Here is a 27,502-nt window from a genome sequence, read left to right as displayed (position 1 = left end):
TTTGTATTAAAGGTGCGCACGTAAACTAAAACCCGATTACAAATTCAGCATACGTTATGAATGTCTTGTGCACGTAAGGTTGGGAAGCAATGTTCAACCCAAGGTATCCGGACTGCTTTCTTAAAAAATAAATAAAAAAAAATAAAAAAGCGCTAAGCCTATTGTTCACATTTTTAAAAATGTTTATTAATTTCAGTTCATGTTTATTTCGACAATGAAGGGAGCTCTACAAAATGTACACGTTACCAATTGGTACTAACTGCCAAGCTGTACCCAGAAATCTGAGATATGGTGCAAGAAACAGGTGTGGACATTAAGAAAATGTGGAGTGATGCACCAACCAAAAAAGGGTTGCGAGTAAAGAGGAAAAGTACAGATGTAGCAGTTGGCAGAACGATGATGCAGCCATAGATGAGTTTCCGCACCTTATCCTCACAAAACATTCATAGCTCGTCAGATTCTATAATCTCCACCTTTATTTTATGGTGTGGCAATGCAGACGCCTCTGTTGATGGTGAAAACGGCTGCCAAAAAAGTGTACAGCCAGCAGCTGGATGAGAGGAGACAACAAGGTGTCCCATGAATTTAGGCACACTTGCTGACATTGTGCTGGTTTCTAACTAGGTGTTAGGGCTAGATGCCACTTGCGTAATCCCGAGCATACAGTTTGCATGTTCTAAATAGGCAATCTGCCGCCTTTACATTTTGGAAACATAAGAAAACAGTGCAAGTACGGATGAACAAAGGAGACAAATGAAGAGCTCATATAATGTCTTTGATATTGTATTTTGCATATTGTATATGAAGTATCATATGCTGTATTTTTTTATGTAGCCTATGTAATCTGTAAAAGAAATTTTAGACCCCAGACTAACCTCCAGCTGTGGCTGTGATCAGTCTTGTATATTGTGTACTTCATATAATGAAAATGCAATAAAGTCTTGAAGAAGGTGGGAAGTCAAAAACAACACGATTTCATGCTGTAAAGCGCACTCGCACACCTTTCCAGACGAAACTGAAAGCGTTAAAAAATTTCCTACGCACTCAAATCATGATGTCTTAAAATTTCCCGCTCTTTAAATAAGTGTGCACAGCCACAATTTGAATGATGTAACTGACTACTGCTACAAACATTTCCTTTCAAGTAGTGAACATGCTTTCTGAGATGCTTCGTTTGTCCACTTTGTTCGTCCTGCTCCTTCTTGTACTGTTTCCTCACATTTTCAATAGGATCCTAGCTTTTGGAGTTCATTTTAGGTCACAATAAGAGAGTGTTGCACTAAAGCTTCTTTATCCACATAGATTTGCTGTGGGTGCAACCAAATTTTCAGTCAGCTTCCTTGCTCTTTCATGAAAGCCTTGCTACTTTTGTACAAACTATAACTTGATTTTAGAAGTTCTGCTTTGAAAATGTGATAGTGTTTCTATACAGCTAATTGGTGCATTGCAATTGTTATTCTCTCTTCAGATGGTCCATTTTGTTTCTGTCAAAATGCAAACAACAACACATTTTGGTGCCTGCGAACAATCAACGAGACGCACAATTTTCTCTACTGTGAATTCGTAACTGGCTTCATTACTTTCTACGACATGAGAAGTGATCCTTATCAGGTTGGTTGAGTATGCTGCCTGTATAAGGCCTGTATTTGCTGTTTATCTCCAAGTGTTGCATAGACAGATGTTTACAAGACGATGAACACTTGAAGTATGAACAGTGGTTGAACAAGGGATGCCTCATGCCAAAGCCAATGTTTTGACATGGAGATTTGTTTTTATTGGGGCACTTAAACTTGTCTTATTCTTTCTGTGTCTGAGGTTTCTACGCTCTAAATTTGTTCATTCATCAAAGAAAATGAGCCCCTTGTCGAAACGTTACCTTCAACCTGAGCCATTCCTTGTTCGACCACCGTCTTCTTGTAAATTTCGTTCTTGCTTGAATAACTTCTAGCAGTTCCTTCGAAACATTGCTCAAGGTAAAAATAAAAATGCATGTTTGCATTAGGAGAGGAAACACTTGCAAGGAGAGTTGCTGACTCCATTCTCTCTTTTCTTTTTTTTTTTTGTCTTTTGGATTCAGTGGTGTGTTGTTAAGCTTTGTGCTTCATTTGTTGTTCCCCATGGCTCACTGCAACCCACTTGATTGCAGTTGCGAAATGCGGTCCACGATTTGTCGACGCAGGAGGTTCTAGAGCTACACAACTCTCTTGAAAGATTAAAAAGGTGCCGAGGCTCTCGAGAGTGTCACTTGAAGTACAGGCCAGACGGTGTGTATCTTTTTTCTATCTTCCACTTCAATCTAAGCTCTACTGCTGCGTACTTGACATTATCTGTGTTGGGGGAAAGGACACGTTGATGTCGTACTGGAGGGGACACTAGCCCGCCTTACTCCATGTTCTTTATTCTGTCTATGCATGTTGTTTCTAGTTTATGTCCTTTACTTTTGTGTTCTGTATTCTTTAAAAATTGGAGAGGTTGCCGGCGCTATTTTCGATGTTGATAACAGAATTGGGTTTTGCTTTTTAGAAAGAGCTTTTTAGAAAATTCTAAACTGTGAATTGAATTTTTTGTCTACAAAGGGAAATTGCCAACAGTGAGTGCTTCCCTTTTGCTGAGCGTAACATACCTTTATAAATATAAATATAAATATATATATATATATATATATATATACAGTCGACGTCCGATTTCCCGGACCCTCAAGGGACCGCGAAAACGTCCGGAAAATCGGGCAGTCCGGAAAAACGAATGCACGTGAAAACGCACCTTTTTGGTAGGTATTTTTCGCTGACGGAGAGGGTCACGGCCGGAGTACAAGATTCTCATTGCTATTCAGCCAATGCATCGTTTAGGTGGCTCTGAAAAGAGCCGTTTATAAAAAAAAAAAAATACGATGTGGCCGGCGCTACCTTATAGGTCAGCACTTGGGCGCAAAGAAGTCGCTTATTTTCTTTTGCACGGTCCGCTTGCCCGCGATCATGTCTGCCTCAATTTCAGTCAACGTCATGTTGCCGCCGTACACCGATGACAGTGTCATCAGTGCTCGCGTCAACTCCGAGCTCGTTGGCTGTGTAGGAGCTGGCTCTTCGTTCTCGGTGTCGGAGTCGTCGGAATCCTCCGTAACTTGACGAATGATTTCGTCATCGGTCAACTCCGCACATAGCTCGAGGTCTTTGTCAGCGTCGGCGAAGCTCTCAAAGGTTATCCCGGCTGGAATCGACACGCCGGCAGCGCGCAGATCGTCGAAGGCAACGTCCGCGGATGGCAGTTCGTTCAAAGGCGCGGACGAAGACGAAGGAGCAGTCAGTGCCATCGCTGTAAACGGCGAATCCGCTCGACGAAAAGCGCAGCACGAAACAGCTAGGAACTCGGTGGATGCTGAAGGTCGGGAAACGTGATCACTGAAGATAGCGCGCAGCAGCAAACGATCAACCGCAGACACGACCGCAGAGCTGGCAGAGCTGACAAAACAACACGTGAACGAACACAGTGAGGTTTGGCTTGGCTAAGCTACAGCTGGCAACGGATTGACACGTGCGGTTTCGAGGTCACGGCAGCCGCGGCGCGGTGCGGCGGTGCTGCTGGCCACACCTGCGATGCGAGTATGGTGGGTTCGAGGATATGAAAACAACCAAAATGGCGGCATCGGTGGTGACTTTGGGTCGGCGGTTAACAGTAAAAAGTCCGGGAAATCGGATGGCGAAGGCTATAAGCGTCCGGAATTTCGGACTTTTTAATACATTGACTCTATGGGGAACTTGACGGTGCCACAGATGAGTCCGGGAAATCAGGCATGTCCGGAATTTCGGGCGCCCGGGAAATCGGATGTCGACTGTGTATATAACACCCCTCTTTTTTTTATACAATAAAAAAAAAATGAATTGCATGCAGCTGTATCATCATGTATCAGTCTCGTCAACAAAACTTGATTTGAATGCAACCAGCTAGCTTAGCAGTGCTGTTCGGTTTCACGCCAGTCTTGCCATCTGGTGGCAAGCACATCTAAGCCATCTGGTGGCGGCTCTCACCTTTTGAGTCAGGTTCTCATGATCCCAAGAACATTGCCAGAATACTGTACAGCTTGTGAGCAGTTTAGGTTGTTCTTGAAGAACATTTGTTTTGCTAAATACAGTATAGACCACTTATAATGTAACCGTTTATAATGCAAAACTGGCTACAATGTGGCCTTTTCTGACTACCGTTTACCCTCCCATAGAACTCCGTGTATATGCATACCGCTTACAGTGCAGCCGCGCGAGACAAAACACCGGTTATAATGTGGCTTCCGTGGGAAGATCCCACCCACAAGCGTGGTAGCGAGCACGCTTCTCAATGAGGTGCGCTTGCTGATGGTAGGGGAGAGCAACAAGAGCGATGCAGACATAAGAGCATGAGACGTGGAGCAAATGAACGGCGGGGAGAAAGAAAAAGCGGCGGCAGCGCAATGTGGGCTTGCGGTGGTGAAGCCTTCTGTGATGGAGAAGCCCTTTGGGCTCGACTGTTTATTGACCCTTTTTGTGGCGATCCCGTGTGTGCTGCTATGTTTGATCTCGTGGTGACGTGTCCATTGCTTGCCTCAACTGCCTTCGTTGCCTCATGTTTACAATAGAAGTGTATGACGCCGGTGCGGCTTAGCAAACCTCTGTTTCGGGAGATATCGTAGATGGTGACTGGGTGGGTCGACACGAAGCTTTGGCCACAGCTTCAGAGAACATGCAAAAGCTCTTTCGGAGCTGATTGAGCTATATATGTCCAAAGCAAACAGTATATATGGTGCTTGTTCTAAAAGCGGGGCTAAATATATATTCCAAGCTGCCCAAGCTATCCGTCATGAATTGAATCAGGATTATTGTGTTTTGCCCTTCATTCTCTATTTGGCACATACTTTTAAGCAGCGGCTTGTCACGTTTCTGACTCAGTAAATTCCTCGGTGCAGTTACTGTGTAATTATTTTCTGCCTAATCGCTCATGCGTGTGTTCAGTTCTGATAGACTTGTTCTTGCTGCACACAAGGCTTGAAATGCAGCTGTTTTGTACATTGTAATACCTTGTAGCAAAGATGTGGTATTGCTAGTAACTCACTTACTCTTTTGGACCGTCACGAAAAATTCAGCTTCAACCATTCATGCGCCGCTATCAGTGTAGTCCCTCATTTATTGTGCGTATTTTCTTCACGCATTGGAAATAGAGTGGGCATAAATTTCCATGCCAGTTGGGGTAGATGTGTGTAGATACTGTGCGGGAAACTTACTACAACAGGAAGCGGCACTACTCCCTTTGTCATTGTTTAATGAGTCTTACTCACTCTTGCCGACGTTCCGGGGCTGATACCTTTTCTTTGAAGGTTAGCGATACAATGCTGGTGGATGAGCAAATTTCTGTATCCTTGAGGAAAGCTATACATCTCGAAGTGCTGGTAACACGTACGGACAGTTGCCGCAGCGGTCCGCGAACTTGGCCACACAGATTCATTTCATTCCTTAATATGCCTGTCACTATTTTTGCAGCCAACTACTGCACACGTCTTCAATGCACATTATTCAATCCAGCATGATTGGAGCACAGTGCATTAGCGAAAGCTCAGTTGCATTTCTGACAGCTGAGCGCACAGAAGCAAGGTAGAAGCAGTAATGATTTCGTATTCGTGCGCTGTCGCTGAGGTCACGTGCAGCGCACCGCCGAAAGCGCCATCTCGTTTCTCTAGAACAAACTACTCCGTGAAAAGGGTAAATAAGCGGTGTGTTTTGCGTGCAATGTGGTTTCAGTTTCAGGGTACCCGCCGCGATGCGCATCGTAAAAGGCAGGTATCGCCCGTGTGATGCTGTCAGTTTAATCAGTGTTCCACAGATTTATATTGGAGATATTAGGCTTTATGTGCACTTGTAAGCTTCCGCCGTTCGTACCAGTGTGCATACATACAAACTTGGTAGGCATTCGTAGTAGTTGCCGCGGATGATTGCCCGTGCATGTGATTGCATACGTAGTCTCTATGTAATCGTCTAAGGGTACGAACATATCAAGGGCAAGCTTCCGCATCGGCATGTTTCCCAACACCCCCGCCGGCTAGGCCTAACCAGCGCACCTCGTCGGGGACCAGAATTGTGGTCTGGTGCCGAGTCAACGAAATGCATGCATTGCAATGGCTGTACGGCATATGGAAAGCAAAGAAACTACCTTGATAACGAAAGTGAGGGCGCGGGCAACACTTAAATGGCGGCAACTTGTTATGCGGTCGCCATGTTTTCAACAACGTGCATATGCAGATCAGTCCGAGAAATCGGATGAGACAACTGCGCCTATCCGAAAGTCTGCAGTAATGCAATGGTGCAACTTGTTGGTTTGGTTTGGTCCTCTTGCTTTGCTTCTGTCCTTTACTGTATGTAATTAGTGCCAAAAATGACTTCTGTCTTAGTTATTATATGCAGTGGTGTTAACCATAATTATTATGCCAGAAGATCATCATTGAGGCTAGCTTCATTGAATTGTGTCCCTGCAGCCTCTATATTAATATATAGCATTTACAAGCAGTCAAGGACTTTTTTGTTTTTTAAATGTGTAATGCAGTCGACTCTCGTTACATCGGATCCTAATAATCTAACAAGAAATGACCGTTTTATCCGAAGTCCGTAATATCCAAAATGCCTCGCTTCCAAAACTTTGGTCGCGATGTCTAACAACGTTATTGCAAAGAGTGAGTGACAAACATCCAAAGTAAAAAAAAATAAAAAATTTGCAGTTTCGCTCGAGAGGCGAAGCATCGATTACGATATCAAATTATAAACAGCTATACGAAGTATAGATATACGAAGCCTGGCAGCAGCAGCTAGCGAACTAAACATCGAAAGCATAGCACATACGAAGCTACCAAACTACCGGTACTGAGTGCACTTTGTCCTTTCAAGATAAGATCGCTTTCAAGATACGGCACCCGCGTGGCCACGCCGTAAGCAGCAGCCGCTGGAGGTGAATGCCCCCTCCCTCCCCATCCCTACCCCTTCCCCCCCCCCCCCCCCTCCCCCGTGCCCCGCGTGTGCAAGAGACGTCGTGCTTTCGCACCGCCTTCCTCCCTCCCTCGCGCGCGCGAGATTGATGGCGCGATTGTCGGTTGACCCTCCAAGTCAATTGTCAGCCCGTGTCCACACGGCAAAAGTACTCATTATACGCGCCCGATCTTGAAAAAAATTGCTGCTAATTTAGTTCGTTGTAGCGCGGTCCGTTAAAAGCAAACTTCGTTGCATTAATAAAACAGGTAGAGCAAACTAAGGTTGAAATATGGTCCGTTATATCCGAAAGTCTGTTGTACGCGGGTCCATTGTAACAAGCGTAGACAGTACTTTCCCAGACAGCAACAGTAAAAGTTGGGCTTTTGTGAGCTGTTGGCGGCTTGTATTTATTATTTCTGCTTGATTTTTAGGGCGACGAGATTTTCCTGGATCCGTTCGTTCGAGGCATGACAGGTCAGTTTACTGGTTTTATTCATACATACACATTACACCTGCATTCTTGCTCATGCAAAAATTCAGGTACACCTGTGTCTATGTGAAGACGCTAATGCTTGAATAAGAACTGGTCTTCCGCACTAACTGGTACTAAACATAACTTTCTGGCGCTAATGGTAGGATGAGGGCACTCATGCTTTCATTGCTGTGTAGTGCCTTTTTTTTAATGGATACAAGTTCACCGGCTAAACAATTTGCTTTGGAGATCATATGACTCGTCTGCATGTGTGCTGCTACATACCTGCAAACTTTTCCGAATTTTCCGTAAAGTGTACGAATTTGGACCCGTCTTACAATTTTACAAATGTCAGCTCAATTTTTACGGAAAAGTGGTTATATTTGTGAAATATTTAAAAAAATGCCTAATAAAATCACACAGTTGCTGGTGGGCAGGGGCGCCACTTACATAGGGGCGCATAGAGATAGGGGGTGTGCACCGTAACCTTTATTGTCTGCAGAGTAAGGCCATTTTTCACTCTGTGACGTTGTCTTTATCATCGGGTCGTTGTACGACCTGACGACGGCCGGAAGCCCCTGGTTGTCGTTGCTCTCAACATTGAGACCCACCTATACGTAAGTGCCCCAGAGACGACAGCGATTTCGGGTCGATGTGGCAGGTACAGTTTCTGTATTGGAGGCTGTGGCTTGTTGTCTCGCCTGTCACCTTCGCTAGGCTTTTTTTGCGAGTATGACCTGTTTTGTGGGCCTCGCTTTTTTTTTTTTTTTTTTTTTTTTTGCGACGTGCTGCTGCATCGGGCGCAGTGCGACTCTGATGTTTCGTAGCCGTAGCGGCTGCGATGTGTGATGGCGTGCTCGAAGCCTTGTCAGTACTAGACTCTTTCAGTACTTCCAAGTGTGTTTGAAGTAGTACTCCTCGGCAGAATTCCTGTGCCCTTCATCCCCCCCCCCCCCGGTCGCGACTTTACGAATTTGAAAGTCTTGAGGTTGGCAGGTATGCTGCTACAGCCACATGATTGTATATTTTGCCATTGCTGAATCTGCATTCAAGGCTTTGAGCTTAAATGACGGCGTCTTCTCAACGTCGGATGGTGTGGTTCCCCGGTTTCGGGACCCATATACGGCCAGCAGCTCCTGGCCTGTAGCCGCCAGCGCTTTGAATCAAAACTCACCGAGGCGCGTGCACAAAGTCGATGCAAGGGCAAGGGTGATGCACTGGTAGGGAAGCTTTTACAAGGTTCATACACCGCCTTGAAATCCTTGAAAACCCTTGAATTTGGAAAGAGAGGTTCAAGAGCCCTTCAACTTTTTGAAAATAAACATTCTCCTTGAATTCCTTGAAAACTGTGCTTAGAGGCAACATTTGAACATTCAAGGTAACAAACTCCGGTTAGGGGTTATGCCACAGGCACTGTATATCAGCAAACAATCCTTGATATTTTCTTTTGAGAGGGTGTCTAAATGATGGGGCACATCCACAGCCATCAACGCCATATTCTTTAAAATCACCGTTGCCATTGTAGAGCTTGACAAAGCTCTACCTTTGTGGGCGTCAACTCTGATTGCGCTTTCAGGCTGTAAGAAAAAAACATTAAAAAAAGTATGTGGAATGCACCATGGGAGTTGTCTACTGCATTTCTTTATACGTGTGGTTGATGCTACATCGGCTAGACAAGGCAGTGTACTAATAACCGCCTATGAGAGCCCGTGAATTCGATGCGTGGGTCTGCAGGCACCTACCTGTAAAGTCACTACGGTCTTGGGGGATGACGATTTTCTCTTTCACTTTATTTACTTTGTTGACATTCTGCATTATCTAAAGAAAATTTCAACATTAGTGCTACTTGTTACATCCCCTGGAATGGACTAGCTTACTGGCTGGAAGCTCGGCATGTTTATGTGGTGCTGGCCTCCGCAGTTAGGGACCTGTCTCTTCAGCACTTCCATCAGGACTGCGCTTGTACTCCTTACACGGGTTGTTGGTAGTTAAACGTGTGTGAATGCACCTTGTAAGCACATGGTCATCTAGCACTTGAAGTTCGTGTGCATTATACGAGACTTCACAAATTCCAATCAGTAATATTAGTTTGTGGTTGTTGGCTGTTGGTAAAAAATAATAATACAGTTGAATCCTGCTGCAACCAAATCGACAGGATGCACAAAAAATTTGTTTTCGCGGAAGTTCGTTGTTGTGATATCAAATTCATACGTGACACGTGACTCGCTGACGCAAAAAGTAAGCTTTAATTCCGAAACTCTGTTAGCTCAGCCTGTTTGTGCTTCTTGCCAAGCGATGGCACGACGCGAGTCTCGCACGCCGCCAGCAGAGCCATTGCCTCATCGTCGTCCTGGGAAACGATACAACGTCTGATATTACTGAAGACGTCAGTCACCTGTGATGTAGTTGGGGGTGCAGGCTCACATTGTGTGGCACGGTTTCATCTTCGTCCGACGAGACAGTATTCCCAGACGCGCTGCAGGATTTATGTCGGTCATTTCTTCGCGCCCCACCAAACAAGGGTCGGCTTCGATGCACTCGTTGGGATGTACTATCGACCAAAAAAGTTTACGGACCATGGGATCTCTGAAAACGCTAAATATCTGAGCAGCCTTTAAAAATAGCCAGTAAAACTGTACATCACAATATTGTTCTCATATACCAGTAGAGGCTGGAAATGGGAATACCATGCTGCGTTTTGAGGCTGCGGAGATATTCAGCTTTTAGATGCGAAGCTGCTTATGGTCGGGGCTATGTCACTCCCTCCCTCCCTCCGCTGTGCAGCGTCCACACCCCCACTGCGCATGTGCATCCTCCTCCCCCTCCTCTCCGACGCTCCTCTTCGGTTCGCGCAACGAATGGCAACACCTGCGGCTCCGCGCGCGATAATGCGAAGCAGCTTAGGTTAGAGGCACGACGGTAGGCGTCCCAGAGGCACCGGTAACAGTCACCAACGCCGCGCGCGTTCGGTGCGAACGCGAGCAAAACGCCGACGGCGTCGACAACAGTTCTGCGCGTTTCTGGTGTTGCTGCATGTCCAAGTTTATACAGCTGATAAAATTACCTTGAGTTGACCCCATGGCTGCTTCGCATACTACTCAGGGTTCCCCTACGGGAAGATGGTGTAATTTTTTTGTCAGATCCCTTGGTCTGTAAACTTTTTGGGCCGATAGTACATCAGTGGGCTCATCTCCAATTTTGTGCAGGGCTGCCCCTGCGGCTGCGACTTCATCGGACTGCAACCCGTCTCCATCGTGATCCTCGTTGTCAGAATCCGATGTCTCGGTAGCCTGCGGAGTGAATCCGGCATGGCGGAAGCAGTTTAAGGTTATAGCGGTTCTCATTGCACACCACAATGTGGCAATCATTTGGAGCGCCATAAAGAGGTCCACTTTCCTTTCGCAGCTCAACTGCATGTTCAGAAGCAGCCTTTGAATAAGGCGCTCACATTAGGCCCACTTGATGCTATGGATGACCCCTTTGTCAAGAGGTTGAATGATAGAAGTGCAGTTCGATGGGAAAAACTTGAACTGCACATTTTCCAGCTCGGCGTCCTCTATGATCTGAGCAGAAGAATTGTCTGAAAGTAAACACACCTTTCAGCCTTGCCTGTCCATGTCCGGTCGAAGGCCTGGACCCACTCTCATAAAATAGCTGGGTCATCCATGCCCGGCTGTTAGCCACATACTTGACAAGAAGGCACCCTTTTCCTTTGAAGCAGCGTGTTTTGGCACTTTTACCAATGACCAAAAGTGGCTGCTTGTCCTAACCATCTATGTTTGCGCACAGTAGCACAGTTATTCTTTTCTTACTGTGCTTGCATCCGGGGCAGCACAGCCCCTTAATCCCGGGTCCTGGTGGGTAGCATCTCGTAGAAGAGCCTGGCCTCATCGGCATTATAACAGGGTGCGCACAGGTCCTTGAAATCCTTGAAAACCCTTGAATTTGAAAGTTCCGTTTTCAAGGCCTTGAAAGTCCTGGAATTTCTTTTGCGTCCTTGAAAACCCTTGAATTCTTGGGGTTTTCACGGGGTCCGACAGTGCGACTCACATTATATGGCGGTTGAGGGTGGTCCCGGCAAACTTCATTGCTTTCCGCAATGCCGGGACCGCGAAGTCAAACTTCCTGCTCGAGGAAGAAGCGAGCGCGTGTCCGTCGCGCACTTTTTTATTTTTTTCCCTCTGGCTTGCTTCGACTTCGGGGTTGGCCAAAAGCCATAAGTTTCTGGCCACAATGAGGCTAGAGCGTCTCGACCTCCCCGGGAAAAATACAAATTGTGCCATCATGCTTATTTGTAACGAAAAAGCAGTTACATGAATCTTAAAAGTTGAATTTGGTAGTATTTCACTTTTCTTTTCGGGGGGGGGGGGGGGGGGGGGGGTTCGCATTGGGCTGGATTTATTGACAACCCACTAAAAACAGGTACAGCCTCATAGCCTGAGCGTTCTCTGTTGGCCACATTGTGCTTTGTTTATCTGCGTGTGCGCTCCGGTGTCTTCGATGCTTTGTTTGCTTTTTCCCCCGTTTCGGTTGTGGTGCGCATGGTTCATAATAATGCCTGGGAAATGTAAATTCCAAAGCGCCTGGCTCAGCAACGACGATTACAATCTTTGGGTTGCGCCGGATACATTAGACCCCCACCGCGCGAAATTTTGAGGAGCCTTAGCAGGCTAAATGAGTTTTTTCATGACCTCCTGAGCTTCAATCCCTCCTACAAAGAGCTGTGGAAAGCAGTCAGGCTGTTGCTTGTTTTGTGCCATGGGCAAGCAACTGTCGAACGGGGGTTCAGCGTCAACCGCCAGATCTCCATAGAGAATCTGAAAGGTTTGTCGTAGATTTCACAGCGTATCGTATGTGACGCAGTGGACAGGGCAGGTGGAATTTTGAATGTTCTTATAACAAAAGAACTCGAAAGAGCTGTGTCCGCAGCGAGGCAGCATTACGGTGCACACTTGGAATCGGAAAAGAAACGGTACCAGGAAAACTCAAAGCAGACAAAAAGGCGCACAATCATGGAAGAAGTTGAAGGGTTCCAGACGAAGAAAAAGAAGCTTGAGGCAGTCGTTGCCGATTTAACGGCCTTTGCTGACAGATATGCAGAAAAAAAGGCTGAGAGAACCGGTGACATCTCGCACGTGGTGAAATCAAACAGCTTGAGAAGGACCGCAAAAGCGAAAGCTGAAAGCAAAAGCGAAAGCATTAAGACGCAAATAGAAAAGAAACTGAAAGACCTGCCCTGAGCTTCAGAATTTCATCTAGTCGAATGAAACTGTACGTGTACTAAGTCAAATAACTTTCGTTTGTTCTGTCCAATAAAATGTAACGTGTGTGAACTACCGTATTAAATATTAAAATTTTTTGAAAGGTCCTTGAAAAGTCCTTGAATTTTTTTCTTGGAAACCTGTACGAACCCTGTTATAAATATCTGACGGTGCATAGTCTTTAAGGATGCCTGCGAGGCTAACTGACATCCACGCAGCGATGCCGTCATTATCAGCAGAAGCGGCTTCACCACACAAAGCTTTCCCAATGATGCTGTGCCCAGACTTGAACCTGTTCAGCTAACCTACACTGGCCTTAACGTCAGCTATTCCTAGCATGCAGGCATAGCTTAGTGCTTTTTGCTGCGCAATATCACCGCTAAGGGCGGCATCTCAAGCTTTTTTTTTTTTTTTATCCTATTAAGGTCGATGGTTTGTCAAGGCATAGAAAAAAAAAACAGTTCTGGGGTTTTCGATGAGCTGTAATTTAAATTATTTACCTCATGTGTGCTCCATAAGAACTGTTAAGTGAAAATGTGTCCGCGAAGTAGTTCGTTTTGGAGGGAATGTCAATGCATTATGTTCTGTGGGACATCAACGGGGAATAAAACCTTCGTTGTGGCGGAAATTTCGTTGAAGCGGACTTCATGGTGCCGGGGTTTGACTGTATTATTGCTATTTTCTCTTTTTTTTCCATCATCATAGGCATTGGAAGAGTAGTCGTCCTGAATGATGGAGTGGATACCTGACTGCTACTTGACAAAATATTAAATTCTTGTGAGTAGGCTGTTTTGGAGTTGTTCCTGATTAACAGTGTAGTGTATACAGGGTTTTTCACATGACTAAACAATAAAAAAGTGGTACAGTGTCAACGCCGTGATTTTTAGGACTTTCTAGGGGCCCCGCAAGAATGTCAAAAAAAAAAATAATGCATGTCTTTTACTGCACCCAAATGCTCAAATCGCCACAGGCACGTCTGAAATAGCTCTGAAGGCCTGCCAGTACACTTACTAGACATATCGTTGCTTGTACTGTGACAGGAGATGGCAGCTGCATGCATGCATAATTAATACGGTCGAATCTCGTTAATTCGAACACACTTAATTTGAACTGACGCTGTGGTCCCGTCAAAGTTATGTGTATTTCAGTGGACAAAAATGCTCAGTAATTCGAACGCGAAAGCATTTGCGACAGTTAATTCGAACATACTGCGGACCGACAATGCTCTCAGCAGCGCGCCAAATTGCGCGGCAGCACCTCCGACCGGCATTGCTCTGACACCGCTATAGAGCAAAATTGGAAAGCCCCTTAATGTAGCGACGGAGGCCCAGTCCGGCAAACGCCCGCTTCCCTATAACGGCAGAAAACGAAACTTCAGAGAGCTGGCTATGCTGGCGCCGGGGCGGCGCGCGGGGACGGTCGAAGGTGAGGGAGCTGCAAGGGAGTTATGAGAGAGGGCGAGGGAAGCCACCGAAGGGGCGGAGTTGCCGAAGCCAAATTTGCTTCCCTGCCGCCCTCCTCCCTCACATTCCACGGTCCCCGCGCGCGCGCACCATGCCGACGCTGTCCGCTCCCTGAAGTTTCGTTATCTGCCGTTATCGGGAACTGAGCGTTGGCCGGCGTGGGCAGTTGAGCTCTTTATGCGCTTGTGCACCGCGATATTTCAAGACTCACACCGTTCGTGCATCGTGCTATGGTGCTTGAATACTTCAAAAATACGTCCTTTCTTTAATTCGAACTTTTTTAATTCAAAAAAATTTTCGGGCCCCTTTGAGTTCGAATTATCGAGATTCGACTGTACGTACTGTCTTGTGACAGTGGCCCTTTCCCTTCTTTGTATGCTTCACCGCAATACATTGTGTATACTTGACCGCATAACATTGCTGTCTTGCGGCGAAGCGTCGTCAAATGCTAGCTGGAAGTTTATTGACACTTCGTAATTTTACAATGCATTTGTACAGGCTGAGTGTGCAATCGGAGGTCCCAAAGTGAAAACTGTCAAGGGGACCTCCTAACAAAAAATAGACAGGGGATGAGTACATTAGTCAACAGACAATGGCAGATTAGCTGTTTAAAAATACATTATCAAAGATATACTGTGAAGGTTATGGCAATGAATACGAATAAAATAGGTTGTTTAAAACAAATAAATCAAAAGATGGAAAACAAGGGTATCAAACCGATGGATGATCTAATAAGTGAATTTGAAGACATCGACAAAATGAGTACATTGTACATGATTTACATGTAAGCCACTAGGAGAAGCTGGCTATATCTGCTAACATTATTTCTTTTTCCCCAGCTCTGTGTCTTCTACAAAGGAAAGGCGCACGAAGGACATCTCAAGCCACCCCATAGATGGCACGTCAGTTCCTGCAGCCAACCTTTTCTTGCTGCCCTACTTTTTGCATTTGTGTTTATTGCACAAACTCTGCATTTACTATTTTTCTTTCCCGAACAAACTCTAGTGTGCCTCAGACACAACATACTGTATAGACATGTGTAAGGGTTGCAAGTTATTTGCTGTCTTGATGTGGTGCAACCATGACACGGGGGCGGGCCAACACGGTTCAATTATTCTGGCCTTGCATAAATCGTCATGATTCCTGTGTACCAAAAGAGCAATCATTGTTTTTTATAATGCATTACTTGCTTAAGCACGCGCACGTGCCCTGGGTGCCCATCTAGAATTCGCGACTATCACTGTCACTGCTGCTCAGGCTCTGTTTGGTAGCACACGTAGATGCAGTTGTCACCCTTGCCATCTGTGTCATCAAATATGTCCGGGCCTTCAAACTTTTTACAACAGTGTCCGGAAATACCATAGTCCACATGCTCAGAATCGGAGACAAGCTGCAATGACAATTTTGTTAGCAGTTACTATTACTATTTTTTTTTTTTTTTCATTTTTCTTTTTTTCCAAATTTTATGCTACCAAGTTGGGGGTGCAGCAATTACATGAATGCATATGGTACATTTCAGTGACTGCAACACAAGGAAGTCTGGTCGAACCTGAAAAGGATAAACATCCCAACTACAAGGGAGAAAAGTTCTGAAGTACTGAAACTTGAGTGCATTTTGGATTTCATTCTAAATGAGCTGTAAAACGTGCAAGAAGCATCTTCTGGGAAATGCCTAGGTGGCATACTGTAAAACTAGCAATTGGTGTCTAGGAGGCCCATTAGGTAAACTGCATAAGCATGTGCTTGGCTTTCTCTCTTTCTCCCAAGCCGAATTACTAGTGTTATTTCGTGGAGTAGGCATTGTTGACTTGAGAGTGCTGCCATGTTTTGCCATAGTTCAAGAGAATACTTCAAAGGAGCACTTGCACTAGTGCACTCTTGTTTTAGGATTGTGGATCTTTCTGGCTGTAAACTTTTCACTTGGACTTGCTAAGTTTCTGTGGTGTCAGTGACAGTGCTGTTGTAATTTCTTGCTTCGTATTTGAACTGTGCACATCATTTCAGTTCACAAATTCGAAATCCAAAAAGGGCAAAATTTGTGTCGCTGATTACTTGTTAACCTAGAACTTTTTAAAGCATGTTTGCGTTTACTTTCTTGTAGTCTCTCTAGCTGTTTTAATTATTATATATACTATATGTATTAGTCAAAAGTAATTCTTAAGGCCTAGCTTGAATGCTTGGCCAGCATGTAACTAGATTTTATTAGGTGCTTTCTTATTTGTATGTCTACAATTTCTTTTGAAAATGTATTTTTTGCTACTTCTATTATTACTTTTTCAGTGTTTCACAGCCTTATTGCTGAATCTCACGTTTTCGTTCTAGGACTTTTTTCTATAGGCTGCAAGCCATGCTTTATACTTGGTATGGAGCTGTTGCTCCTAAATTTGTTTTGATATCTTTTATTTAGGATTTCAAGTTTTGATAGATGTATATATACACCTATGTACTATGAATGCAAATCGGCCATGCTTATCACTGGAACAATTTTTTAATCTATTTACATTGCAAAACTTTCCACCTACGATACCTATTTATCAATGACATATTTTATTGCATTGTATAGTTGCATTGGTTACTATTTGTTGAATTGTGCGCATGATGGATTGCTCACACTGCTGCTTTAATTGTGTGAAACATGTATAGAATTGTTTATTGTTCAGCAAGTGTTGCAAGGGCAGCCGTGTGAAATATTGTGCAAATGAGTTAGACTTCAGTGTCAGTACCAAGGACATTTTCTTCCTGGAAGTGCTTGTAAGAACTGGAAGCCTGTCTAAAACAAATGTAACTGCCATGTTAATTAGTCTTGTGCTTAATTGTGCACAAGGCATCGTGTAACATACTTGCCTTGGCACCGACCATGCAAAGGATGTAGAATACTGTGTAGTACTTTTTGCGGACACTTTGATTTGGTTGTGTAACATAGTTTCGAGGTTGTGTTGGTTGTATAGGAATAGAACTAGGGAATTGTGATGTGCTTGGCACATTACTTGCTTGTATGTTTGCTTTTGTTGTAGGTTTGTGTCGATTTAGGTTTCCTTCATGTCTTCAAGAGTGCGTTGTGCTTGGTATAATATATAATGCATGCAATGCAAAAATTTTAGTCTTAAAGATAATTTGTGATGCAACTGTTAGGGTCACAAGCTGCACTTGTTGCTTTTGTGTGTATTGTGGCCTATTTAAAAAAAAAATGTTTTGCCTCTTTACCTTGTGGTTGTGACTTCTTGTGATAAAAAGTATGATTTTGAGGTTTCCTGCTGGGATATGATTGAACACCTTGGCTATGGCTAGCATGTAAGCTGTTAAAAGTGATTCATTGCTTTTTTTTAGTCAGTTGCATTGATGGTTGTTCAGTTGCTTGTTTCTTTGATCAGTTACCTTTTATATTATTCAAGTGCATCATTGAGGAAGCACGTCTCTTTAAACAGCACTATGACTTCCAATGCGTGCAGAAAAAAATGATGCCACTGGGAATTGTAAATTGTCCATTCTGAAGCAGTTGTTTTCTGATAAGATAGCAAATACTTTACTTACATTTCTGCATTGAAGCTCCTATGTTTATTGCAATAGAAATATTAAATAGACATTGACCACTTCATTCTTGTCATTGTGCTGGTGCTGTTGATAAAGGAGTGTGAAAGTGCGTATGGCCTTGATAGACTATGAATGCCAATAATTTGAGTTCAGAGGGGCAAATTGACATTGTAAAAATTTAGAGAACACATTGCACACATTTGTTTAGTTGTGGGATATTGATGCAAGCATTTATGGGTATCTGCAATCAACTCAACTTTTCACACAGTATGCAATGATGCAAGTCATTGTAAGCATGGTTTGCTGTTTCTTATATTTTATTGCTTAAAGCATGCTACTGCTTACTCCTGCAGCCATGACGTGTGGGTACTTTTAAAGTATAAACAAGAGATGCAGGCACATCTACTGTCATTCACCTTATCTACTTTTGGCACTTGTGAAGATGGCAAGCGTATATATACAGCTTGCAGTTCTCATCAGTATGTCCCGTGAACTGTAGAGTTTCTTACAAAAATCACTAGAATGAACTCTGGTGCTGCCTCAATTGCTCAGCTACCTTGGGAATGAAAGGGTAGTGCATTGATTTGTTTAATCTTCGTGCTTGCATCTTCAGAAGTTGTTGTGACGTTACTTATTGTGCTTTTATCTTTCTAAATTTTTAAAGCTATCAGCATACACAGCAAGACAATAACTGACTCGCCGCCGCGGTGGCTTAGTGGCTAAGGCGTTGCGCTGCAGAGCACAAGGTCGTGGGATCGAATCCCGGCCGTGGCGGCCATATTTCGATGGAGGCGAAATGCAAGAATGCCCGTGTGCTTGCGTTGTAATGCACGTTAAAGAAGTCCAGGTGGTCAAAATTAATCCGAAGCCCTCCACTATGGCGTGCCTCATAATCAGAACTGGTTTTGGCACGTAAAATTAAACCCCAGAAAGAAGACGAAGAAGCAAGGGAATAACTCTTTTCACGTGCATAATAATTGCGTATTGTTGCATTTACATTGCAATATTTGCTGGAAATAATAAATTTGCAATGTCGCAAAGCTGTTTGAAGATGGAAGGACAAAGTTTAGGCTCATGCAATGTTGGCACATCCATCATTTTCCTTATAGAGGCTAGAAAAGTATAATTTCCATGCTGACTGATCCGCCACACTTGCAGCTCCCCTAGACACTAGCACCTGTTACAAAGGGGCTTTGAAGTCTCGGGTAGCGTTCACCCAATGATCTGGAGTCTGACCAGGTCGATCAGCAGAGAAGGTCCAGGCAGAGACGAGGCGACTTAACGAACGAACGAAACATTTAAGTACATCGCTATGTGATGAGCGGACAGTTTGACAAGTTGCTCGTAGCGAAGGCATTGAAGCTCCGTACAGCAGCATATTTGCTGCTGTACGGGTGGCAAGAGCTCAGTCAAGCTGCAACAAAGCAGCTTTTTCTCTTGCCACCTATTTTCGTTGTATCGTGTACACGAAAGACGGAAATAAACTGATTGATTGATTGAAAGGCTGGCAATGGGGGTTCGCTCTCGCCTGGGAGAGCGAGGGAATCGTCACTGTCCGTCCGTGCTCATGGTCTGGCGCGGCGAACTTGTCGAGACGTGTCACATGAATTAGAGTTGAGTAGAGGGCAGTAGCGCACCCAGGATCTCTGCCAGGGGGGGGGGGGGGAAGCAAGTACTTTGCATAATATGCAATTTCCTTGCTTTAGCCAGAGGAATCCGACAGCAAATACCTTATCTTATAATAATAATAATAACACCAAGGATGATGCGATGTTTATTTCTTCCGCGTTTTACTCAAAGTAATTTAAGAGGGAATGAATAAATACAAGACAGTGATAGGCTGTTTTTGTTAATCAGGAAAATTCGACCTCAGCCACCTCCTGAATTGTAATGACAATGTGAAGGTACACGTTGGACTAGTGGGTCTGGACGCGGGGAGGGGGGGGGGGGGGAGTCGGGTGTTGTAACACCCCCCCCCTCCCCCGCCACTAGTAGAGGAGGTCGCACTGGTACACACGCACGCACACAAACACGCACAGATGCTCAATCCTGGCCGCACCTGCCACTGTAGCCCAGGAGCTATGGCGTTGCGCTGCTGAGCTCAAGGTTGCGGGTTCGAACCACGCCGCGGCGGCCGCATTCCGGTGGGGTCGGAATAAAAAAAAAATTGTACCGTGCACCCAAGGCGGATAAAATCAATCCGGAGGTTCCCGCTATGGCGTACCTCGTGATGAAAACTGAAGACGACGAAGAGGAGAGAACGCGTGAGAAAAAGGCTCGCGCTAGCGCCATCTTTGAGCAGTCGGTTCAATAAACCGCTACCGGCGGACGCGCAGTCGCTTCGTTCCTTACATTTATGGTGCCGAAACCCGGGAGACGACTGGCGTCCTGCACCGACGATGGATCGACTGCGACGCAGCAGAGGCGTACTTCGAGCCGCTGCTACAAGGCTCATCTCGTCCGCTCTCGAAGCGCTACAAGCCGAGCATCCTTCGCCATCCGACCTGCAAGTTATTCTGGATGACCTGCAGGACAAGGACTCGGCACTAGCAGCGCTCAACGAGATGATTGCCGACCTCATGGACGATGGTGACGAGTATGAGGCGGAAGCCACCGTCGCTCTGGAGTACCACGACAAGATCCGCAACACCATGAGCCGGGTCCGCTTCATTCTGAATTCTGCTGCAAGAGCCGGAGACAGCGCCACACAGAGCGTTCTGAGCGACACCGCCACCCAAGGCGTCTCCACTCAAGCAAGTTCCCGAGCACCGTTACACCGAGTTGCCCTACCGAAACTACAGGTACCCGTTTTCTCCGGTGAACTTCGCGAGTGGCAGGGCTTCTGGGAACATTTCGAGGCCACGATCCATAACAACCGCGAGCTGTCCGACATCGAGAAATTTTCGTACTTAAGATCATACTTAACCGGAACAGCGAAGCGTGCAATCGAAGGTGTGCGTCTGGCGGAAGCGAACTACGCTGTAGCAGTGAAATTGCTCCAAGAGAGGTTCGGCCGTCATACCGCCCTCGTTGACGACCACATCGACTGTTTACTTGCCATTGCGCCCATTGATCGCTCTTCTCAAGTATCGCAGCTGCGGGAACTCTACGAAGAGGTGCACTTTCGTACAAGCTGCCTCGACAGCCTCGGCGTTCCAGCGTCAGAATACGCGGTCATCCTTCATCGCGTTCTTATGCGATCGCTTCCCGAAGATATCGCTATTCTCTACCGTCAACGCATGAAGGAGACTGAGCCCGATGACGGGGCTACTCCGAGGTCGCGGCAAGAGGAGGTGAGAAAGGTCATGAAGTTCCTGCAGGTGCAAGTCGAGAGCAGAGAAGAGAGCCACGCCTCCCGTTCAAGGTGCCTACCGAAAACTACCTCCGCGGGACAAGGGCGGTGCCGACCTTGTCTACCACCGCCGGTACCGTCAGCATTAGCCTTGGCCGCAGGATCAGCATCGAACGAGCATCCCTGCTGTGTACTGTGTGATGACCGTGACCACACCATAAAGGACTGCCACGCCACTTTGTCAGCCCACGAGATCAGACGCCGGCTTGCTGGAAAGAACTGTTGTTTTAAATGTGGCAGAGAGGGCCATGTAGCACGAATGTGCCGCAACGCCGCGTGGATCAAGTGCAAGTTATGCTCGAAACGTCACCTTTCCGTACTTTGCGCCATATGGAACCAAGATCGCAACTACCCGTCTCCGGAGAGCAGGGATCCACTTGTCCACCATGATCCAACGAAAAGTGTCAAGCCGCCAGTGACAAGTGCTCCAGCTAGTAGTGATATGTCTGCACCTGTCTTGATGCAAACGGCCACAGTTTGGGCGTCCGGAAAACACAATTCCGTGTTAGTTCGACTACTGCTTGACACCGGCAGCCAGAGAACCTTTATTCGACGCGACCTGTCCAAAAGGCTCGACCTGCCTTCCCTCGGGACAGAAGACCTCTCTCTCTGGACGTTTGGCACTTCTAAGTGTTCCCGCCCTTACAGCTGTCGAAGTGTCAAGCTCGAACTTCATAGTCGGTTCGACTCACGTAGCGTCACCGTAGATGCGTTGGAGGTACCGGAAGTCTGCACCGTGAAGACTCCAGCCATCGGACCAGATCTCCTCGCACAGTTGCGTGAACGCAAGATGTTTGTCGCAGATGATAATCGACTGGGCGATCGGCCGATACCGACAATCAGTGTCCTTATAGGATCAGATTGCTATTGGCGCATAGTGACCGGAAGAATAGAACGTCTACGCAGCGATCTATGCGCGGTTGAGACGGTCTTCGGTTGGCTAGTGCAAGGCGTCTACCCAGTAAGGCCCGCCAATGCCTTGCCTAATTGGAACTGCAGCGCATCTGCCCTATTCCTTGCGTGTGAGCGGAATGGGCAAGCCGAACCTGACATTGCTGACCCGACGGAGATGTGGCGACTCGATGCAATAGGGATAACCGACCCTCAGGATACCGCTGGAGTTTGTGACCAAACGGCAATGACTCAGTTCACACAGTACGTGCACAAGGAAGCTGGACGTTACGTGGTTCCTCTGATGATAAGGCACCAGGGAAGACTGACTAGCACCAATCGAAGTGTCGCCGAAAACCGGCTCAGACGCCAGCTTCAGCGCTTCGACGGACAACAGGAGCTACTCCAGGAGTATGACCGCACCATCAGTGAGTACTTCAAAGAAGGTCACGCCGAACGTGTCGACACCTCTCGAGAACCCGAAGCGACGGTTTACTACCTTCCGCACCATGCAGTCATCCGTCGGGAAGCTATCACTACGAAGATACGCGTAGTGTTTGACGCCTCTTCCCATGAACGGGGCGAGTCATCGCTCAACGATATCTTGGACAAAGGGGTGAAACTTGGTGCCGAGCTCTTGCAACTGCTTGTACAGTTCAGGATGAACCCAATTATCCTGACAGCGGACATCCGGAAGGCTTTCCTTCAAATTTCAATCCGACCTGAAGACCGCGACGCTCTCCGCTTTCTATGGGTTGACCGACTGCCCGGCGACGAGGGGAAAATACCTTCCATCGTCGAATGGCGAATGACTCGTGTGCCCTTCGGAGCGTCGTCTAGCCCTTTCCTTCTATCTGCTACTTTGCAGCATCACTTCGAAATGTGGAAAAGGGCTCAGCCAATAATAGCTACACGCCTAAAGACATCATTCTACGTGGACGACCTCGTCATAGGAGCTTCCACTGAAGAAGAGGCCCTCGAAATCTACCGTGCTGCATTAGCCATCTTAGCAGATGCAAGTATGGAGTTGAGAAAGTGGTGCTCCAACTCCAGCGTTCTTTGCCATCAATTCCTGAAGGACAACACTTCTCTCGACACCATTGGAGAAGCCAAAGCAACAACAAAGCTGCTTGGCTTAGTATGGGACCGCGAAGCTGACGATATCGTGCTTACCACCAAAGCCGTTTCCGAGTATGTCGCTGCGCACTCAGCCACGAAACGCACCATTCTGCAGTCATTCGCAAGAATCTATGATCCTTTAGGTCTTATGGCTCCGTTCATCATTCGAGCGAAATTATTGTTCCAGCAGCTGTGGCGTAGGAACTCACCGTGGGATGAGCCATTACCGGAAGACGTCGAGAAACAGTGGGAAGGCTGGACATCCGAACTACCAACGCTCTCCTCGCTGCGAATTCCACGCTGCGTCATCTGTCACAATCCGCGACAGATTTCACCGTTTGAACTTCACCTGTTCTGCGATGCAAGCCCACTGGCATACGGCGTAGCCGTCTACATGCGCTACGAGATCAGAGGAGGAACAGTTAAGGTTCAGCTGCTCATGAGCAAGTGCAGGGTCGCACCGCTGAAGACTACCTCGCTGCCACGCCTAGAGCTGCTTGCGTGCCTGTTGGCTGCCAGGCTTTGGAACTACCTCCGAGGAATTCCAGAGACATCCAGCTGTCAGGGCGTGTTTTGGAGCGACTCATCGATAGCCCTACACTGGATTGCTGCTGACGCGAGACGTTGGGAGACTTTCGTGAGAAACCGTGTTCTCGAAATCCAACGCTTGACTTCGGGGTATTCTTGGAGGCACTGTGCAGGCACCGACAACCCAGCAGATTTGCTCACGCGTGGAGTAGCAGCCCAGTTATTGACGCGCAAGTTTTGCTGGTGGACCGGTCCTACGTGGTTGTCACAGCCCCATTTGCAATGGCCTGCGAATATTTGTTCTGCTCCTTCACCGGAGGCCCTTTCTAGCGAGACCAGTGAAGAGATATCCGCTTGCCCCACCGCAGTAGTGGTACTCTCGTCGCCCCCACACGAGCCATTGCTTGAGGTTGCAAGCTTTGGACGCCTCTCCCGATTACTGCGAGTAACGGCTTGGATCATGCGGTTTCGTCGGAACGCTTCGCAGAACATGCCATCTTGTACCGGACCACTTACGGCGTCAGAGTTGCACCAGGCGGAGATGTATTGGTTGAGGCATGTCCAACACTCCGCATTCGCAATCGAAGTCAAGGCCTTGGAGGAAGAACAACGAGTTCCCAACACCTCCAGTGTGCTGACGCTACAGCCGTTTCTCGACCGTGACAGACTACTTCGTGTAGGAGGCCGACTGCAGCAGCTTAACGACCGAGAGGAATTGAAGCATCCGATCTTGCTTCCTTCAGATCACCGGTTCACCGACCTCTTGGTTGATGCAACACACGTAAGGCTCCTACATGGAGGAGTTCAGCTCACCCTCCTGGACCTTCGGGAACGCTTTTGGATCCTCAAGGGGCGTCGCACAGTGAAGCGCGTTCTGAAAGCGTGCTTAGCATGCCGCCGACGGCGCCTACTTCCCGAAGCTGCCCCTGTAGCACCCTTGCCAAGGGAAAGAATTAGTGAAGCAACACCGTTTGAAGTGGTGGGAATTGACTTCTGCGGGCCACTCTATTGTCGTGCTGAATTACCATCCACTGTAAAAGTGTACATCGTTGTTTTTTCTTGTGCTGTGACGAGGGCAGTACACCTGGAGCTCACCACAGATATGACAGCGCAAGCATTTTTGCTAGCCTTCAGACGCTTTGCAGCACGACGTGGAATTCCTGCTATCGTGCACTCTGACAACGCGAAAACATTCCGCTGCAGCGCCAAGCATTTGTGCTCCCCTGTCAAAGACAACGTTCAAGACTATGCCAGCTCTCACCGAATCCAATGGCGCTTTATTGCTGAATGTGCGCCGTGGTGGGGAGGCTTCTGGGAGCGTGTAATCCGCACAATTAAGGATGCACTGAAGCGTTGCCTGGGACGGAGCAGCTTGAGCTACAACGAGCTACTCACCGTGCTTGCTGAAGTTGAGGCGGCAGTTAACTGCCGTCCGCTCACCTACTTGGAGGATGACGTCACATCCGCAGAAGTTTTGACGCCCTCACACTTCTTAGTCGGCAAGCGTCTCGTCACTTTGCCAACAGAACAAGAAAACCCCGCTCTTATTGCTGACGCGCCTGACCTTCGACGACGAGCTCGGCATCGGGAACAGCTGCTTCGCAGGCTTTGGAAGCAGTGGAAGAAGGAATACCTTCTTTTCCTGCGCTCTGCTCACCACAGCAAGCCTGTGCCGTCATCGAACTTAAAGCCCGACGATCTTGTCGTCGTCGAGGACATAAACACTCCGCCTATGGCATGGAAGATGGGCCGCGTCGTTAAGGCGTTTCAAGGAAGAGACGGTATTGCGCGGTCCTTCCTGATACTACTATCGAACGGCCAGCAAGTGCGACGTCCCATACAGCGGCTTTACCTCCTGGAGGCGCACACGTGCAGCGCGGCCGCGGGAGTGTGATGAAAACTGAAGACGACGAAGAGGAGAGAACGCGTGAGAAAAAGGCTCGCGCTAGCGCCATCTTTGAGCAGTCGGTTCAATAAACCGCTACCGGCGGACGCGCAGTCGCTTCGTTCCTTACACCTCGTAACCAGATCGTGGTTTTAGCACGTAAAACGGCAGCATTTAACATTTTAAATTCGCCTAGTAGAAGCTAAGGCCAAACGCGAGGCCGTCCAAGGTCAGAGTTTGTCGCCGATGCTCACCGGCATGCGTTCGCTCGCTTGGCCCGGCTCCTCCTTGCTCCACGCGCATGCTCTCCCGCGTGCCTGCTCGCAAGTGTAGCAAGGAGGTACCCTAAAGGAGGCTTCTAGCGGCCTAGCCTCCTCGCTACACGAGCCGGTAACGCCGGTAGGATTGTGCGCGCCACAAATAGGCGTGGCTCGGTTGCGTTAGCTGCGCAATGTTGCGCATAGCTAGGCCTCTACTTGCTGATGCAATGGGCCGTCTAAATTATCAAGCGGAAGATTGCAAAGGCTCTGCAGAGACTACAGAGTTATGCGATGCGTACCGAAGTGACGAGGCAGGAGGCGACGGGCCGTCGTCATACACGCGGCCGTGGAGCGCGAGCAAGAAGAGAAGCGACGCGCGACCGAAGAACAGCGGCACGCCAAGCGAACGGCCGCCGAATAGGCCGCCGAAACCAAGTGACGCCGACAGGATGACCAGCAATTGCGGGACGCAGACTTTCAAAAGCACTTTGTCGAAGACGAACTTGGTGCGGCGTGTGGCGTCTGCGACCGCCTCTGGTTATGATCGTATGTCGTCTGGGTGTCGCCGCCCGCGCATGTGGCGGTCCTCGAGCGAGCGTTACCGCCGGAAGAGCGTGAGTCCTTTCGGACTTTGCGCCACGTGCAGTGGAAAAATGGTTAATCGTCGAGGATGGTTTCTGCCCTAATTTTTATTGCGATAGCAATTATATGGACACTTCAACCGGATGTCTGCCGTCGTCGTCGCCGTGAGGTTCCCTATAGATAAAATCTTCGCCGCGCGCCGTATGCCCGAGCGGAAGCGTGCGGGGACGCGCGCTATCACGGAGAGCGAACGCACTCAATCACCCACGCGCAAGCAAGGAAGCGGGAAGCCAGCGCCGGAGGGATCGCGGGGGGGGGGGGGGGGCACTTCTGCTCTGTCAGCAACCGCGCTCGTCGTTCGCTCGCCCGCACAATCTCTTATCTCCACACGGCTCTGACCTTTATGCGCCGTGCATTCGCCGCTCAGTTTCCGTTGAAGCGATAGACCGCACGTACCTTCGCCCGTTGCGCGGCGTATGCGCTCGCTGCCAGCGTTTTGACAGTCGTTGGCTGCAGTCATTCAGTGTGATCTATTCATGTTTGTTTGTGCGCGCTCACACCACGCTTGTTCATTCAGTTAGTAATAGTCGGGCCACATTTTCCAACGCACGCTACACATGCAATGCTGCCCAGATCGGCAGTGCAGCACTACAGGTGTGTCCCTTCGCACGCGCTGCCCACGGTAAGTGCTTCTCCATCAACACCAGCGTTTCACACGCTCCTTCTCGTGGTCATCGAGTCTCTCTTCATGTCGGTCTACTTACGCCGCAGCACACCTGCTTACTTAATCAGCTCATGTTTACTACAATTCATATTGCTACCAAAGCCGCTCACCTTACTTCGTATGACATTGCTGTGTTGCTATCGCATTCATTGCTTCGCCCTTAGGGCGAAACTGTGACATTTTTGTTATTGATAATCAGCCTATATTTATGGTCCACTGCAGGACGAAGGCCTCTCCTTGCGATCTCCAATTACTCCTGTCTTGCGCTAGCCGATTCCAACGCCTGCAAATTTCCTAGTTTTCCCCACCCCACCTAGTTTTCTGCCGTCCTCGACTGCGCTTAACTTCTCTTGGTGCCCATTCTCTAACTCTAATGGTCCACCGGCTATCCATCCTACGCATTACATGGCCTGCCCAGCTCCATTTTTAACAGCGAAGCTGCTTAAGCCAGCCG

At 47.5% G+C, this 27,502-nt stretch overlaps 1 protein-coding gene across 6 annotated transcripts in view; it reads left to right on the top strand.

Annotated features, from left to right (window-relative positions):
- The window catches only part of LOC119449833 (extracellular sulfatase Sulf-1), a 70,781-nt gene extending 53,013 nt beyond the window's left edge, over window positions 1–17,768 (top strand). For 3 of the 6 annotated variants that reach the window (XM_049665463.1, XM_049665466.1, XM_049665468.1), the window contains exons 15-18: window positions 2,147–2,264; window positions 7,412–7,454; window positions 13,419–13,490; window positions 15,016–17,768. In XM_049665463.1, the coding sequence (XP_049521420.1) occupies window positions 2,147–2,264; window positions 7,412–7,454; window positions 13,419–13,446 (189 nt within the window). In that variant the 3' untranslated portion in view covers window positions 13,447–13,490; window positions 15,016–17,768. Of the gene's footprint in view, window positions 1–1,468; window positions 1,612–2,146; window positions 2,265–7,411; window positions 7,455–13,418; window positions 13,491–15,015 lie in introns of all 6 variants that reach the window. The other 3 variants (XM_049665464.1, XM_049665465.1, XM_037713099.2) reach the window with 3 other exon arrangements.
- The last annotated feature ends 9,734 nt before the right edge of the window (window positions 17,769–27,502 follow it).

This window comes from Dermacentor silvarum, chromosome 4, assembly GCF_013339745.2.
Source record: "Dermacentor silvarum isolate Dsil-2018 chromosome 4, BIME_Dsil_1.4, whole genome shotgun sequence".
Taxonomy (NCBI): domain Eukaryota; kingdom Metazoa; phylum Arthropoda; class Arachnida; order Ixodida; family Ixodidae; genus Dermacentor; species Dermacentor silvarum.
This window is presented reverse-complemented; position numbering and strand designations above follow the sequence as displayed.